The 16,292-nt window shown below is 45.9% G+C and overlaps 1 protein-coding gene across 1 annotated transcript; it reads left to right on the forward strand.

The window, feature by feature from the left end:
- Positions 1-74: 74 nt before the first annotated feature.
- Positions 75-12,179, forward strand: EDN2 (endothelin 2). The gene is made up of 5 exons (XM_083625789.1): positions 75-210; positions 1,803-1,947; positions 3,798-3,917; positions 5,990-6,093; positions 7,795-12,179. The coding sequence occupies exons 1-4, from the start codon at positions 147-149 to the stop codon at positions 6,081-6,083; spliced, it is 423 nt and encodes a 140-aa protein (XP_083481915.1). The 5' UTR covers positions 75-146; the 3' UTR covers positions 6,084-6,093; positions 7,795-12,179.
- Positions 12,180-16,292: the final 4,113 nt, after the last annotated feature.

The following is a 16,292-nucleotide window of genomic DNA, read 5'->3' on the forward strand; positions in this document are numbered from 1 at the left end:
TGCCCGCGTGCTTGTTGTGTGACGCGCCAGGCACCGGAGCTATAAAGCACCTGCAGCGGAGCCCGGGAAGCTTCAGAAGAGCCTCTTTGCAGCTCTGGCCAGGGAGAGCTCAGCTTTCTGCCCATTAAAGGATTAAGTTCGCCACAATGGTAAACAATCCCTCCTGTTTCTTTTCCCTTGCAATCACCCTTTGCGTCCTGCTGGAAGAAGGTGAGAGAATCAACAGGATTTTTTTTTCTCCTTCTCCCTCTTTTTTGCTGTTCTGATGTTATTTTAATTTTTTGCATTGGTTTTAAAAATCGGCATCCCCTGCGCACTTTGCAAACGAAGCTAGCTTCAGCGGGGAGAGCATCTGATTTGCGGGGCGGGCGGGGGGGGGGGCAGAAGATCCCAGGTTCTATACCCGGCATCTCCAGAGAGGGGGCTGGGGAAAGCTCCCTCCCTGCCTTAAACTCTGGAGAGGTGCTGCTGCCGGTCAGTGGAGGCACTATTGAGCTGGATGGACCGATGTTCTGAACCGCTATAAGGCAGGATCATAGATTGTAGCTCCACGGGGCATCTGCCTGTAGCTCAGTGGCAGAACATCTGCTTTGCATGCAGAAGGTCCCAGGCTCAGTCCGCAGCATCTCCAGGTGAGACCCCATGTCTGAAACCCTGGGGACCTGCTGCCAATCAGAGTAGATGATACTGACCTGGATGGATATGTAGTCTGACGCTGTCTAAGGCAACTTCCCCATGGATTGTGGCCCAGTAAGTTCTGCTCAGAGTAGACCCATTAATGAACCAGTTACTCATGCCTATTAACTTCAATGGGTCTACTCGGAGTAGGACTAGCATTGGCTGCAACCCCGCCCCCAGATTTCACTTTTTGCCTTTTAGCAGTCCGCCCTCTCTATCTCTGACAGCGGCTCCTGCTCCGTCTCTGTTGTTCTTGCAACTTCCCGAGCAAATTGGCTTGGAGAGCAAGAGGCAGCGAAGTCAACCTGTCTCGCCTTGCAGGGATGCCTTGCCGCTGCCGCTGTGACATGCCAGCAGCGAGCGAGACCGAAGCAGCTCCTTTAGGACTTTGCCAAGAGAGGTGGCGAAATCGTAACATATCCCTCCCCCCTTTTCTTGGAAAGAGTTTTTGTTATCATTTTCTCTCTTTGTGTGCATTCTCCTCGCCCCTTGCTTGCCAAAAATAACGAAAAGGAGGGAGTGCTCTGCATTTGGGAGAATGCAAAAATCGATCCTTGGCACGCCAATAATTTGCACACATGTTCTATGGTTGGCAAAGGAGCCAGGACGATGATGATGATGATGATGATGATGATGATGATTAATGCAGTAAAAATAATACGTATTCTCTAAATGTTATTCCTGCATTGCAGGGGGTTAGACTAGATGGCCATTGGGCCCCTCCCTAGCCTGTGATTCTATGCTCACCTTAAGTCATATGCTGTAGGCATATGCTGGGCAATAGCTACTGCTGGTACTGTTGATTGTTTGCCAATGTTCTTGCTTCCAGTCTGCTCTCAATGTGGGTCTCCTCCGAGGTTTTCACCTGGCTTGGGTTTTCTTCTCAGTGAGCTCTTTAGAATTGCAATATGCAAACGTTGTCAGCAACAGCAGTACACTTTTACAACCCCCACATCCCTAATCTGTAAGGCCTTGGCGGCTATAAAATGGCTAAAATAGAAATGCTCTTCTCAACTAGGTGGCAGGCTAATTGCTCTGTTTACATACCATGCTGCATTCCTGGTGCTTCCAGTATGGAGAGCTCAGGGACTGATCCCTCTGCCTGTCATTTTCTCCTCTGGCAGGCCTGGGCCTCCCTCCGGCAGAGCCTCACCTGGCAGCGGGCAGCGGCAGGCACCTGAGGACCAAGCGCTGCTCCTGCCTCAACTGGATGGACAAAGAGTGTGTTTACTTCTGTCACCTTGATATTATCTGGATCAACACGCCAGGGTGAGTATTGCGGGGGGGATGGGGGACTGCAGCACAGAGGGAATATTGCTAGGTCTGAGCTAGCGGCACAGTTAGATCCATCGGGACATAGGAAGCTGCCTTAACACTGACTTGGACTCCTATTCCATCTAGCTCAGTATTGACTGGCAGCAGCTCTCTGCAGCATCATGCAAGAAATCTTTCCCAGCCTCTCCAGGAGATTGATCCCAACACCTTCTGCATGCAAAGCAGACGGGCTTCCCTTTTAGACACTGGACTTAATGGTCTTATGGCTTCTCTCCACTCCTCCCATCTTAAGTTGGTCATCCGTCTCATGCTTCCAAGCGTGGTAGGTCAATCCTGCTGCATCTTGGGGTCCTGTCTCTTAGACTTCAGCATGGGGCGGGGCCTGGACTGCTGCCCTAATGTCCTAGGTGCCCCTGGCTAGAGCAGGACAAGTGACTGGCTCTCCAAGGTTTCAGGAAGGGGACATTTCCAACCCTATCTGGCGATGCCGGGAATTGAACCTGGAACCTTCTGCATGCACCCAAAAGCATGTGTTTTACCTCTGAGCCACCGTCCTTCTCTCTTGCAACAGCCACAGATATTATACGTGGCAGCTGCTCCCCAGTTGGTGTTTCTAAAGAGCTGAGGTGGGCTGGCCTTTCGATCCAGCGTTTGGTTGGTAAGGAGACTTGCCCCTTGCATGATACAACAGAGATCTGGGCAGCGTTCAAGCAATCTCTCTTGCAAGCAGCTTAAGATCCGAGCCAAAGAGACGACTGGCTCAGGTGTGGTTCTAATTATGCCTGCTAACGTGCGGTCTTGAGTAACGACTCACTCTGAAAAAGAGCATGCCATTCTCAAACGTGTTCGCGGAGGAAACATGACAAGCCTAACAGGAGGCTGTTCTCCCAGCTGTATTTAGATGGCGGAGAATGACAGAGCAACACTGTCTTTAAGCATCTTCTGCCTTTTGTTATAATTCGCAAGAGATTTTTATATCGTTAAAAACACACCTCCGACACACGTTCTGCCCGTACAGAGCATGTGAACAAGCCGTGCTGTGCAGCTAGAACAGTGAGGCCTTTCTGCCGACATGGCATAGTGTCTAGAGTGCCAGAGATCCGAGTTCAAATCCACCCCTGCCTAGGAAGCCCAGCCTCCTTCAAAGGGCTGTTGTGAGGAATGGGGATGGGTAAAGGGAGAAAAGAGAGGAGACTCTGAATGGAGCTTGCTTGGTGACCACAAGCAAGGCACCATCACAGGGTTGTTATGAAGATCAAATGTGTGCATGTGTGGAAGGGGGGCAAGAGAACCATGTATGCGCTCTTGCGCTCCAGAGAGGAAAAGCAGGATATAAATATAAATATGGTGTGCAGAGGTTTGGGGTTGGATTACACTTTGATCCCATTAAAAATAATGGGATTCAAGTTATCCCCAATGAACTTTGTACATTTATTTCAATAGGCACCTGACTTTGGCTGCAAGCCTACATCCCCCTTACCTGGGAGTAAGTGCCATTGACCTCAGTGGAGCTTACTTCTGAGTAGCCATGCTCATAGCACTGACAGCCATTGTTTGGTGAGGTCCCATTGCACCTTCCTCCCTAATACGGGCAATCCCCAAACCTTGATATTGTTAGGCAAGGACAACAAGGGCATCAGCCCACTTGCAGCCCGCTGCTTGCCTGTGGAAATAAAGGCCGATAGAGTGAGAATGGGAGGGTGAGATGACATGGCTTTTCTCACATGGCAACTGAAAACGAGACTTGTTATTGTCAAGTTTGCTTGGCTCCCAGCCAGGCCCACACCATAAACCTTCCTTTCTGATAAAGGATAGAAGTTAACAATTTGTTTTTTCCTAATCAGCCACTCCACGCCCTACGGTCTGGGTAATACACAAAGGCGTCGGAAGAGATCACTCAGCAGGTGCGAGTGCTCGCATTCAAAGGACAGTGTCTGTGTGACCTTCTGCCATGGCAAGCCTTGGTAAGTGTTCAGATGTGTCCCTATCCTTAGACCAGTCTTTCTCAACTCGGGGGCCTCCGTATGTTCTTATCTCTAACTCCCATGGCTAATGATCAGGGAAGATGGGGATCTCAACCCAGTGATGTTTGGGCTTGAATGTAATGCTAAACTATGGTTAACCTAGGCCAATGTTTATAAAGCAACTACAGACCTTAGTGAATGCATATCTGTTAACCACAGATCTGCCAATTTTGCTTAAGTTTCCCCATACTTCTGCAGTGATTATTTTTTTAAAAAAAAACTCATGAAAATTCACCAGCACATTTCTCCTAATAAACACATTTTATCTGTGCAATTTTGCCCAATACATATTTTGGCAAGGCAATTTCCCCTCATATAATGCCCTTTTGTATGCCATTTTTACCAATCTATGCATTTTTATGCATACTTTGTACACATTACTTTTCTGGTAAACTTCACTGCAAAATTCAGAGAAGTGCAAATTTCAAAAGGTGACCATTGTTTTGGTTCACATACTGTTTCAGAAGGTGTTGAATTAGTGGCCTTCACCTTTAAAAGTGAACTGAATCAACTTCACCTCCATTTCTATCCTTAGTTAATAATCCATAGTTATATCACAGGGCTTACCAGGAATACCAACTTGAATAAAATATTGGGGGGGGGAGGACAGGTAAGCTCCTCCCCACATAATTGATCACATGACACAGTGCATGTACACCATTTGAATGAGAAATGCCCATCAACTTTATTTTATTGAGGGCCCTGAAGACCCCTTGGCCCCTAGGAGTTAGCTCCTATGAGTGTTACAAACCATGATTTAGTTAACCATAGTTAAAGCATGGCTTAGTTTTACTGGAGAGCTACAGGTTCACTGCCAAGGGCTAAGCTCAGTATTGAACATGCAAAAGGTTATGAATTGTCTGAAAAGAGGCCTGTGTGTCTGTTCACAAACAAACTCTGGAGAGAGGAAGAAGTGAGAATGTGTGTTACTTTACAGAGGAGAGTTGGGCTGCAACTTTTTGTCTTCGTGTTGTGGGGCTTGGAAGAGGGGTGGTTAGGGTTTGCAAATTAGTCTCTTTGGCAACAGATACAGCTCCCTCTTTTCCTCTCTCCCTCCTCAAGAGCATAAGTAGAGGCTGCTGAATTGGGCCAATGGCTCAACTACTCTATCATCCTTTAGAATGATCCTGCCGTCTTTCTTTTTGTAAAAAGGAGCAACAGGCACAGAACTATCTTTTTAGACTCTGAACCCCTCGCTGTGCAACAGAGACACACCTTCTCAGTCTATAAGCCGTAAATGGAGAGTTGCATAATGTAAGGATGTGTTCAGGTCATGGAAAGGGAAAGCAGGGTCACCGTGTTGTTCTATCGTCTTCTTAGAAAACCTAGGAGTAATAAATCTGGCTGTAAAAATTTCTGAGAATGGGTTAGTTGCCAAAATAAAAAAACAAAACATAGCAAAACAGAAAATCTGTTTTTAACCCTAAACTGGTGCTCTCCTGCCGCCCCACCCCAGCCTGTCAGGGAAGACAAGGTGAGCGAAGATGTATATCAGGAATGAGGGAGGAATAAAGCTCTACATCGTGAACAAGGGTGGGAAGTAGAGATGACATGGGGGGCGGGGACACTGCCAAGGAGGTGGCAGATCCAGCCTCCAAAGAGGGTGTCGCAACTGTCGCTGGCACTATGGCATTAGTAGTGGACAATGCATTCCTTGTAGGCCAGATCTGCTGTCTCTGTGAATCTTTTCACCTACAGGTGGTTGCCTCAAGGGTGGCTAGGCCATCACTGAAATGAAGAAATGCTGATATTGGGTGTTATCCAGCTAAGTTCTATTCAGAGTAGACCTATTGGAACTAATAGACCTAAGTTAGTCTTGCCCCATTGTTTAGCGGGGATTTGAACCATGGTCTCTCAGGTCCTGGTTTCTACTCACCATGGCTCACCACTGGTCCACTCTGAATAGGATTAGCATGGTTTGTAGGGCACCGCCTTTTAAAAATAAAATAATTTTCTGAACTCCTTTGAGCACTATCTCATAAGATATGCACCAACTTGTTTCAACTCTGCAGGGATTTCAGAAATCCACGGCTTACCACAAACACGGGACTGCTGGTAAAACTTCTCCAGAGCCGTAGTGCGAAGCCCCGCAAGACAAACTTCTGAAAGTTCTCAGGTAAAGGTCCTATATAAATGGTCTCTCTCTCTCTCTCTCTCTCTCTCATATTTTGTGCTCACTCTGCTTCCAGAGATGCTTGGGCGCATCTATAAATGCATGACTTCAAAATGCATTGAAACAAATGTTCAACTGTTGTGGCTTCCCCTCACCTTTGAAGCCCGAAGGGAATTGTAGTTTGGGAGATCAGATCAAACTATTATACATATGGCCACAGACACACTAAAGCAGAGCACACAAAGAATAGAAGCGTGAGCGTTAAAACACAATGCTTGTTTAAAATACAATATAATCCAAAGGGTGACACACACACAAATTTAAAATACTGTTTTCTAAAAACACAACACACAAATTACAATTGAAATGAAAGTATCGTCTTGCGAGACCTTTGTGCAGAAAGGAGAAATGTGGCCACTATTAGCTTATTTATATCAGCCAATAAATATTCCAGACACCATTCTGGGGTGCTTCCTCACAAAAGGGTGAAGTAGTCTGTTACATTCCTCTCTGTGAAAGTTACATGTAGTTTGGATTAATTTTCTGGTCACTCTTTGCTACATATCAATATCACTGTTACCAGGGTTCATTCATTGGGAAGCATGGAGGTAAACATGGCAGAGGCTCGTCCATTAGGGCAAGTGAGAACATAAAAAGCTGCCTTTTACTGAGGCAGACCAATGGTCCATTCACTTCAGCATTGTCTACACTGACTGGCAGTGGCTGTCTGGGGTTTCAGGCAGAGGTCTCTCCCAGCCCTAGTTGGAGTTGCTTGGGATTCAACCTGAGACTTTCTGTATGCAAATCTGATTCTGTACCTCCAAGGGCAAATCAGGCACGCTGTCCTATCACCCTTTTTGATCTCTGCTAGCGCCAGCTGTCTGCCATATTTCTTCCATCCAGCCCAGAAGCTGACACCAGCTGCCAACTGCCTCCTCCTTAGACTCAGGGTTGTCCTTGTAGAATTAAGCAGGGAGGAAGATGAAGCGTAAACTAACCCTACATAGCACAAATAGAAATGAAAAATGTCATTTTCCAAAGAGCTGTGCTGGGATGGGTAGGGACCAGATTCTGCTAGGTGTGATCAAATCTGAATGGGTTTGCACTGACTCAGACTAAGTTGACAAACTATATTTGGAGAAGCATCTAGGATTAATCTGAGTCAGTCTGATTAGAGTCCAGGGAAGCTCAGTCATCACTAAGGAGGACGTCTCCCCAATTTAACACTGAGACCCCTGTAATCTATAGCGGAATATCTTGCTCCATTTTCTACAATTTTGGCTATGTTTCCATAGGCGTGAAAACAAAACTGGGCAGAAACAGACCTAATTAAGGTTGTTCCTCTGCCTTTAGGAATGCCTTAGAAGGCAGAATTTCCCCAGGAATTAGTGTTCCCATCATAGGGCTTCAGGGCTTAGCAGAAGCCACACATGTTTGCAATTTTTGCAATTCTTTGCAAGCCTTAAGGCTGTGATGTGGAGTCTACCACTCGCATCATCCTTAACCACTGGGAGTGCTGGTTGAGGCTGATAGGAGTTGGCAGTGCAACAACATCAGGAGGGCCATTGGTTCCTTATCCCTGCCTTAAAGCTACAACGGGGGCTCTCTGGACTGGGACCGGCAAGTTCAAGGCCAGCTCCCCAAAGAGAATGCCAAGAGGCCATTGGACGAGGTGCTGACATTTTCATCTCTTCTGCTTTGTAGGGCGCCTTGCTCTTTCAAATGCCTCGTTCACCAGGAAGCAGCAGGATTCGCTGAGGAATTCCAAACTAGCAGCACTTAAATGAGGGGAGATCATGTGGAAGACAAAGTAAGAAGGGTGGGGGTGCTGTTCGCCTTCACCACACGGAGTCCTGCCGTTGCAAAGAATCTCCTACTCTGTGGGAAGTTGAAAGATTGGAGGACCATTGGAAGAGATGGAAAGAAATCCATGGAAACAGCGGTTGGAGAAAGGGGCAAGGAACAGTGGAGGCAAGTAGCACAGCCCCCTTGGTACATCAGAGGTGATCCTAAAGAGACAATAGCCTCTCCTTTTTACTGCACCTTGGGAAGGTCTGTCCAGCTTGTTGGGACAAGAGAGGAGATCTTCTTCCTGGATACCAACGGGAACTCATAGCAGATCTCAGTGTAAAGAGCCAGCACTTTGGAGGAAGGCAAATGCAGTTATGGACTCCGTCGCCACATGCGGATCCTTCCAAACTCCCCTACCTCAGGACCTTGTCTAGTCTGCTTCTCCTTTTCCCAACGTTTGACTTTAAACATAGTTTGGCTGGTTTTACCGACTGCTCCTTTTACCGACTGCTCCTTTGTCGTTGCCTGGCTCACATCTGCCTCTACTCTCCTGCGTGACATGAAAAGGCGTGCATTGAATAGACATCCCTATTTCTGGTAATGAATTTGCTAAAAGTCTGTTATTGGTAACAACAACTCCCCCCCCCCCCAGTAAGTCAATTTAGTGTTGCCTAGTGACCATTGGGACTGGTATGGCAGGCACCAAGGAAGACATCAGTAGGTGGAGGGGAGTCAACTAATTCTACTGTTGTCTCAAACTTCCTCCTTGTTGAGTTTTACAAGGGCAAAAGGGAGGCTGAGGAACGGGCGGGCAGGCAGGGCCAGGGTCACCTTCTGGACTGGTTGTAAGAAAGGCAGCAGATGGGCTTGGAGGAATCAATACTGAGATTGGTGGGGCAGTGTCCCATTTGCCCTGATGGATCAGCCTGTTTTACAGCAACTTAGCTCTACTCAGTTAATCTGAAATATTGTTCTCAGCGAGTAACTTAAGCCTTGATGAAGTTGATGGCTCAGAAAAGCAGGGGGCGGGGGACAGAGACCAGAAAAGGATCAGCAAAGCTGGGGTGGAGGCAGGAGTCCAAAAGCACATCTTCATTGCACATTTAAACCAATTTAGCCATCACCACCCCAATAAGAAGCCCCAGGAATCATAGATGTGTGAGGGAACTGAGCCTTTGGTAGAGTTCATTAGCCATTTCACAGAACTACACATGAAGCAGCTCATGTTGAATCAGGCCATTATTTCATCCAGCCCTCTGCCATTGGTGAGTGAAGGCTCTCCAAGGTCTCAGACAGATAACTACTAAGTATTGCTGCTTAAGATCCTTGAAGTGGAGAGGCCAGGCATTTGCAACACATACACTTCGTTACGGAGTTGTTAGTTGCCTGTCCATTTCACTTGCACAGAGAAGAGACTTCTCGGACCACTTGTGTGTCAAATGTGTGAGCCTCCCAGTTCCACTGCTGTTCTTTAAAGACCTTGCACACAACTCTACAAGTTTAAGCAACATGCCCTGCGTTATCAAGTTCCACACTGCAAATGCTGAAATGGTTAAAATGACAAAACTTGACATTTGAAAAGCCTCTTCACTATAGGCATGAAACTGATCGTTTGTTTCAACCTGCCTGTCAATTTCACATGACCTTCTCTGGGCTCCTTGAAGAGGTGGCTCAAATTGTGCTCAAGTAGCATTAACATCCCAAATGTTTGCAGGAGCTTTCTTGTTTATAGTTCAGGGATGCTTGTTCATTTCAGGGATGTAGCCCTCCAAATGCTATTGGACTCCAACTCACAGCAGCCACAGGGAGTTAATGGTTAGGGATGATGGGATTTGGAGTCCCAGTGACATCCAGAAAGCCACATGATTTTAGGTATGAAAAATATTTTAACTTGTCTTTCCTTAAAAATACAACAAATAACAGTAAAATACAGTAACAACAAAACACTAGCAAAATGCAGGTAACAACAACAGATCACTGAGAGAAGTAACAGCAGATAAAGCCAATATTTCAGGGAGCTGACTAATGACTTGGCAGATCCAATGTCATCTGTAAAAGAGAGGTCTTCATGCATTGGCAGAAGGCCCTCAAAGAGGAAGAAAGTTGCTCAGACACTCCTCAGATATCTAGCCTACTCAGTGGAGTTTCAGTGAATTTTGTACACAATGAGGTGGGAACAGTGAATGGAGAACTCCATGGAAACTGAGAATCAAGGTCCATACACCCCCAACCAAAGGCTCTCTTTAGCCAAAGTCCCTGAGGGTTCTTCTTTGGAGCTGTGATGGTTTAAACTGGTTTAAATGTGTCATACAGATGTGCCCATAGTGAGGGCCAGTTACTCAGCCAGGTTGGTGCACTGTAGAACTTGGGTTGAGGGGTTCCACAACAGAGGTCAATTTCATGTGCTAAAGTGGTCATAGCATTGCTTGGCTATATGACCAATTTACTGTTTAGGCCATCTTTACTCTGTCACTGCTCATCTCGCAACCTTTGCAGTGGCACTGTAAACGGCAGTGGTGGCAGTGGGTTGAATTATAAGGCAGACACACAACCATCTTGGCATGTCTTAGTTGGCTTGGTTGTGGTGTTTATGCCCCACAATATCCTATGGATATATTATGGGTGGGCTAGAATGCTTCTGACAAGATTACTTTTAGCATAGCGTCCTTAGAGGGGGCGCCTATAAACACTGCATGGTCACTTGATTTGGCAGTTCAGATCACATGAGGATAATATCACTGGTAGGTTGGGGGATACATGGTAAGGCAACTGTTACCGTGCTCTCAAAACTGTTTGGAAATCTGAAGAAGCACAGATTTTATTAGAGACAACTTCCTTTGTATTCAGTGAAACAAATGGCCTCCTTATAGATGTCATGGGGGGAGCCTGTGGTCCTCCAGATGTTGGAGGATTACAGTTCCTATCATCCCTGACCATGGGGCACATTGGCTGGTGTCAATGAGAGTTAGAGACCAGCAACATCTGGAGGAGAGGACCACTGGTTCTCCACCTCTGCGTTAGAGCTGTCATATCCCAGGCTTTTAAGAAACCTCCAGTTTGAATTCATCCCAAGTTTTTTGAAGTGCAGAAAATGCAATGCCAGGAATAAACGGGTTTAGGCAAGAGAAGGAAAAGCCTTTTCTGCCAGCTTTCTGAATGAGACATGTTCTGCCTACATATTCAGGGAAACTATAGAGTAGATTCTTCTGGAACTTTAGACTCTGCAGCTTAGTGCTTCTTCCTGTCAAAAATAATTAAATCTTGCATATGGAGAAGTAGCACATCTGAGCTAAGTTTCTCCCTGATGTGCTAGCTTTCTGCATGGGGGAACTTTTCAAAAAATGGAACCCTGTACATATAAAAAGAAAATGATTCAGTCTTAAAACTATCACATAACCTCCTGCTCCACAAAACAATTAAATAAATGCATAGTTCTTCTCTTAGTCTGTCTAATGGACCAGAATTGGGCACAGATTTATCAATGAACAGATCACTATATTTATATTCAGGCAATTGGTGGCGAGGATAAAGACATTCAGTAGACAGTGTCTTTTAGAATGATGCAGGTCCCCTGCCAAATGGCTTAAAGTCAAATATCATCATTGTGTTTCCTTGATCCTATGGGAACAAGGCAATTCAGCCCCTGGCTAGTAGAATCCCCTCTACGCCTATAGCACCAGGCACTTTATTTACTATGCTCATGCACTGTAGCTTCTCGTTATACAAAGCATGGAGAACAAACAAACAAAGCCCACATTGAATTAATGCAAATGCATCAGTACTCCAGATAAATGCGTATTGGGGTTTGCGGTCTGGATGCTGTAGGCTTAACACATTATTGTTATGGTTTAAATTCTATCTGTTGATGTTGGGATGTCTGTGTTGTAACCCGAGCATGAGCAAAATACTGTTCATAAAATATGCTTCAGATCTTATGGCGAAGAGGGGTTTGGGAAGCCAGTCTGATGCATACGTCACATGTGAATCTTTACATCACAATGCGATGGCATCTAAAATAAGAGATCCGTTTTGTATTTGCACTTGAGAAGATTTTGTTTGGCCTCAAAGGATCTGCTGCTGTCTCGGGAAGTGGGAATGGTGCGCACAAAGGACAATGTCAAGCCTTTTCCTGTGCAGTGGTAGATCGATGCAATTTAAGTGACAGGTGAAAAGTTCTGTGTCTATAACGCATCTCTGTCTATGCAAACTCAATATGTAGCATCCCAATGTTTGGACATAAATGTACATATATTTATTTTTTTAACTTTTTTAATATAAAAAGCCCTGTAAAATACAAACTTTAAGCTGTAATAAATGGAAAGAAAAAAAAGCAGATTGTTTGTTCATTTAATTGCATTTTTATCCTGCCCTTCTTCCAACATGGAACCCAAGGTGACGGACATGTGGTTCCCCAGGAGTCGCCCATCCAGGTGCTGACCAAATTCTACAAGGTGCCTTTAGATGCTGGGAGCCTGGCTGTCCTCCTGCCTTACAGTATGGGGTGGGGATGGTATAGGTGGGAATAATGATGTGGGAGGGGAATGCTTTGTTTGGGAAGGGCTGTAGCTCAGTGGTATATCATCTGCCTTGCATGCAGAAGATTCCAGGTTCAATTCCCGGAATCTCCAGGTAGGGTTGGGAGAGATTCCTGGCCAAAATCCTGGAGAGCCACTGCCAATCAGTGTAGACCATGCTGAACTAGATGGACCATTGACCTGACTTGGTACACGACAGCTTCCTATGTTCGTGTCTTCCACAGAAGTACCCCTGAATCAATAATCGTTAAGAAACTCAGATGGCTTTTGCTTCTGCAGCATCTCACAAGACCAATTTGGGCTCTGGCCTTAATGCTGTAATGAAACCCCCAGCCGTGCTGTAGGAACTGGTGCCAGAAACTGGTGTTTGGCTTCTCAGTCCCACCCAAACAGTCCATGATACAAACTTTAGGTTACAATGCTATAACCACCTACTAAAGAATAAGCCATACTGAACTCACTGGATTTCCCTCCTGAGAAGACATATATATATATAGAACTGCCCTGTTAGTGAACACACAGGTCGGTCAATAACATTAAAAACTTATAAGTTTGTGACTGAACCATGGGAAGACAGAGGCTTTGTGGGTTGGTGGTTCCTGTTTCCTTAAGATAGACCACCTTCCGGTTCTGAATGGGATTTTGCTGCCTTTAAAAGAGCAGGTATGCAGCTTGGAAGTGCTCCTCTATGCATCTTTGTTATTAGAGGCTCATGAAATCTCTGCGACCTTCTCCTGCCATGCAATAACTCCAATATCTTTCTTATTTGCATTTTCAAGATCAGAGCAAAGTCCCACCTAGCTAAGCATCCCATTCTCAGTTGCCAACCACATGTCCTTAGGAAGCTTGCAAACAGGACCTCAGTGTTACAGCACTCTCCCAGCTTGTGAGCCTCAGCAACTGGAATTCAGAGGCATATGGTCTCCACCAGTGGAAGTAAAGCTTGCCATCATGGCTAGTTTGTTCTGGCTGTTCTGCAATGATTTCTTACCTCCTCACCAGAAGATTTCTGGCTACTGCCCTGGACTTCACATTAAATGACCCCAAAAACGGCCCTCAAAGAAGATGGGCCTGATCTTCTTGATAGTCTCCCTGTGAGTTATAGCAACCGTTCAAAAGAACACAGAGCCTGCAGTGTGTATTAACTGCTGCAGTAACTCACCCTAATAGTGTATTTCCCTTTTGTATGGCAGGAGAAGTTGACGGATTGCATTGCATCATGGCGATTAAAATGCCATCCTCTCCCATAGTTATCTCTCAAAGTTCATTATTAAAACCGAACAGTCTCGCTGCAGCCCAGTTCACAGGTGTGTTTGGAGGGGATGGGAGGGAAGTCGAGCAATTTAGAGAATTATCTCTGACCTTCAGAAACTCCATCAGCTGCTGTGGCGCTTCTTCCTATTAGCCTGTTAATGGTTAAGTTCTCCTGGATGTCATAAAGATTGCACTAACCGGAGGCTACAATAAAGCGCTGATCAACTCATCAAGTGAGTCAATATCCAAAAGTAATATTTGCCTCGGTAATAACGAGTCTCATAAAGCACCTTGCCCATGCAAAGAGATGATGAGAACGCTGTCGGCTTAGAATGCCAAGGGCATGCGTCAGTCATGCACACGTCCCACCTGCCCTGGCATCCTGAACTTTGTTTGATGGGGTGCACACTCGTTTTGGAACAAATGAGCAGCCAAAATGAACTGGTGCCATTCTCATGCATCAAGCGAATACCAAGAGTAGCAAATGGGAGTGAATGGGGTGGATGCTTATGGAAAGCCTTTTGCAGCGAGACCTATACATACTTTTCCATGTATAAGACTATGTTTTCTTCTTTAAAAATCATGCTAAAAGTGGGGGCCGTCTTATACATGGGTAGTGCATAGGGTGGACGTTTGATTGGTTGCTGCTGAGGCTGTCAGAGGCTATTGTGCGTGTTATTGGTTGCTGCGTCAATGGGTGGTGTTGATTGGCTGACGCTCCGACAGTTGAGCAGGTGATTGGCAGCTTCTGCCAGCGATGGGACAGGCAGGAGGCGGGTTTTGCGATGCGTGTGGGGGAGCGATTTTCGGCAATCCCCCCTAAAAATAGCTCAACAACCCTGAGTAATCCCCCCCACAACACAAAAAAGCTTGGTCACTCTGCACAATCCTCCACAAAAAAGCTCCACAGCTCCGTGCCATCTCTCCCCATTTTCTTAAATTTGAGTCACTCAAAATAGGGGGCATCTTATACATGGGGGTGTCTTATAGATGGAAAAGTATGGTACAGTGGTACCTCGGGTTACATACGCTTCAGGTTACAAACGCTTCAGGTTACAGACTCCGCTAACCCAGAAATATTACCTCGGGTTAAGAACTTTGCTTCAGGATGAGAACAGAAATCGTGCAGCAGCGGCGCAGCAGCAACAGGAGGCCCCATTAGCTAAAGTGGTGCTTCAGGTTCAGAACAGTTTCAGGTTAAGAAAGGACCTCCGGAATGAATTAAGTACTTAACCCAAGGTACCACTGTATATATCAACCTTAGTCTTTAGATTACCTTTTTTAAAAACCACACAACAGCAGTCATGCTCTGTTTTAGAAGAGGGTTGCTTTTGGGACTGGTCCTCCAGATGTTTTTGGGCAATGTTTCCCACTAGGAAAGTTAAATGACAAATGCATGGGAGGGCAAATTAGATAGATATAGTTGATATATAGATATAGACTTGTATGCTCATGGGGTCTGAACTGGCAGCGATGGATTGGGAACAAGACTTTGGAGTCGCAGTGGATAGATCCCTGAAGATGCTGACCCAGCACACAGCAGCTGCGATGAAGGCAAAATCTATGCAAGGAATCCTTAGGAAAGGAACTGAAAACTGCCCAAATCAGAATGTCACCGTGCAAATCTATGGCGTGACCGCATAAGGAATACTCTGCACCGTTCTGGCTGCCTCACCTCAAAATGGGTATTGAAGAGTTCAGAAAGGTTCAGAGAAGGGTAAGCAGAGTGATCAAGAGGATGGAGCAGCTCCCCTACGAGGAAAAGCTACTGAATTTGAGATTGATTGATTTATTAGTTGAGAGAAAAGTCAATTAAGAAGTTTATGAAATTATGCATGGCATGGAGGAAGTGGCAAGAGAAAAGTTTTTCTCTCATACCACTACAGCTTATGAACATCCTGAAAGCTGGGAGAATCAGGACTGATAAAAGAATGTGCTTCTTCATGCAGTGCATAGTTAAACTATGGAACTTGCTGCAGGAATAGGAAGCAGTGATGGTCACCAACTTGGATGGCTTTAAAAGTGGACTGGACAAATTCATGGAGGAGAAGACTATCAATGGCTACAAGCCATGATGTCTGTGCTTCTGCCTCCATGGTCAGAAGCGAGCAATGCATTCAAATACAACAGGAGGGCAGAGTGCTCTTGTCGTCAGGTCCTGCTTGAAGGTTTCCCACAGGTATATGAGTGGCCACTATGAGAACAGGGTGCTGGACTAGATGGGCCATGGGCCTCTTATCAGCCCCAGCCAGCATGACCAATAATGCATGTCCAATAACATCTGTCAGGCACTGTGGTGCTGTGGTCTAAACCACTGAGCCTCTTGGTTGGCGGTTCGAATCCCCACAACAGAGACAGCTCCCATTGCTCTGTCCCAGCTCCTGCGAACCTAGCAGTTCGAAAGCACACCAGTGCAAGTAGATAAATAGGTACCACTGTGGCAGGAAGGTAAACGGCGTTTCCGTACGCTCTGGTTTCTGTCACGGTGTCCTGTTGCACCAGAAGCCATTTAGTCATGCTGGCCACATGACCCAGAAAGCTGTCTGTGGACAAACGCCGGCTCCCTCGGCCTGAAAGCAAGAAGAGCACCCCAACCCCACAGTCAATTTTGACTGGACTTAA

The sequence above is a fragment of the Podarcis filfolensis genome (genome assembly GCF_964270895.1).
Source record: "Podarcis filfolensis genome assembly, chromosome: 8".
Lineage (NCBI taxonomy): Eukaryota > Metazoa > Chordata > Lepidosauria > Squamata > Lacertidae > Podarcis > Podarcis filfolensis.

What these genes read in the sequence shown, in the direction of transcription:
- EDN2 (XM_083625789.1), top strand. Translation starts at nt 147, where the DNA reads ATGGTAAACAATCCCTCCTGTTTCTTTTCCCTTGCAATCACCCTTTGC. An exon ending in TTGCGTCCTGCTGGAAGAAG is followed by an intron (nt 211 to 1,802) that starts GTGAGAGAATCA and finishes CTCCTCTGGCAG; the next exon opens with GCCTGGGCCTCCCTCCGGCA. An exon ending in ATCTGGATCAACACGCCAGG is followed by an intron (nt 1,948 to 3,797) that starts GTGAGTATTGCG and finishes TTTCCTAATCAG; the next exon opens with CCACTCCACGCCCTACGGTC.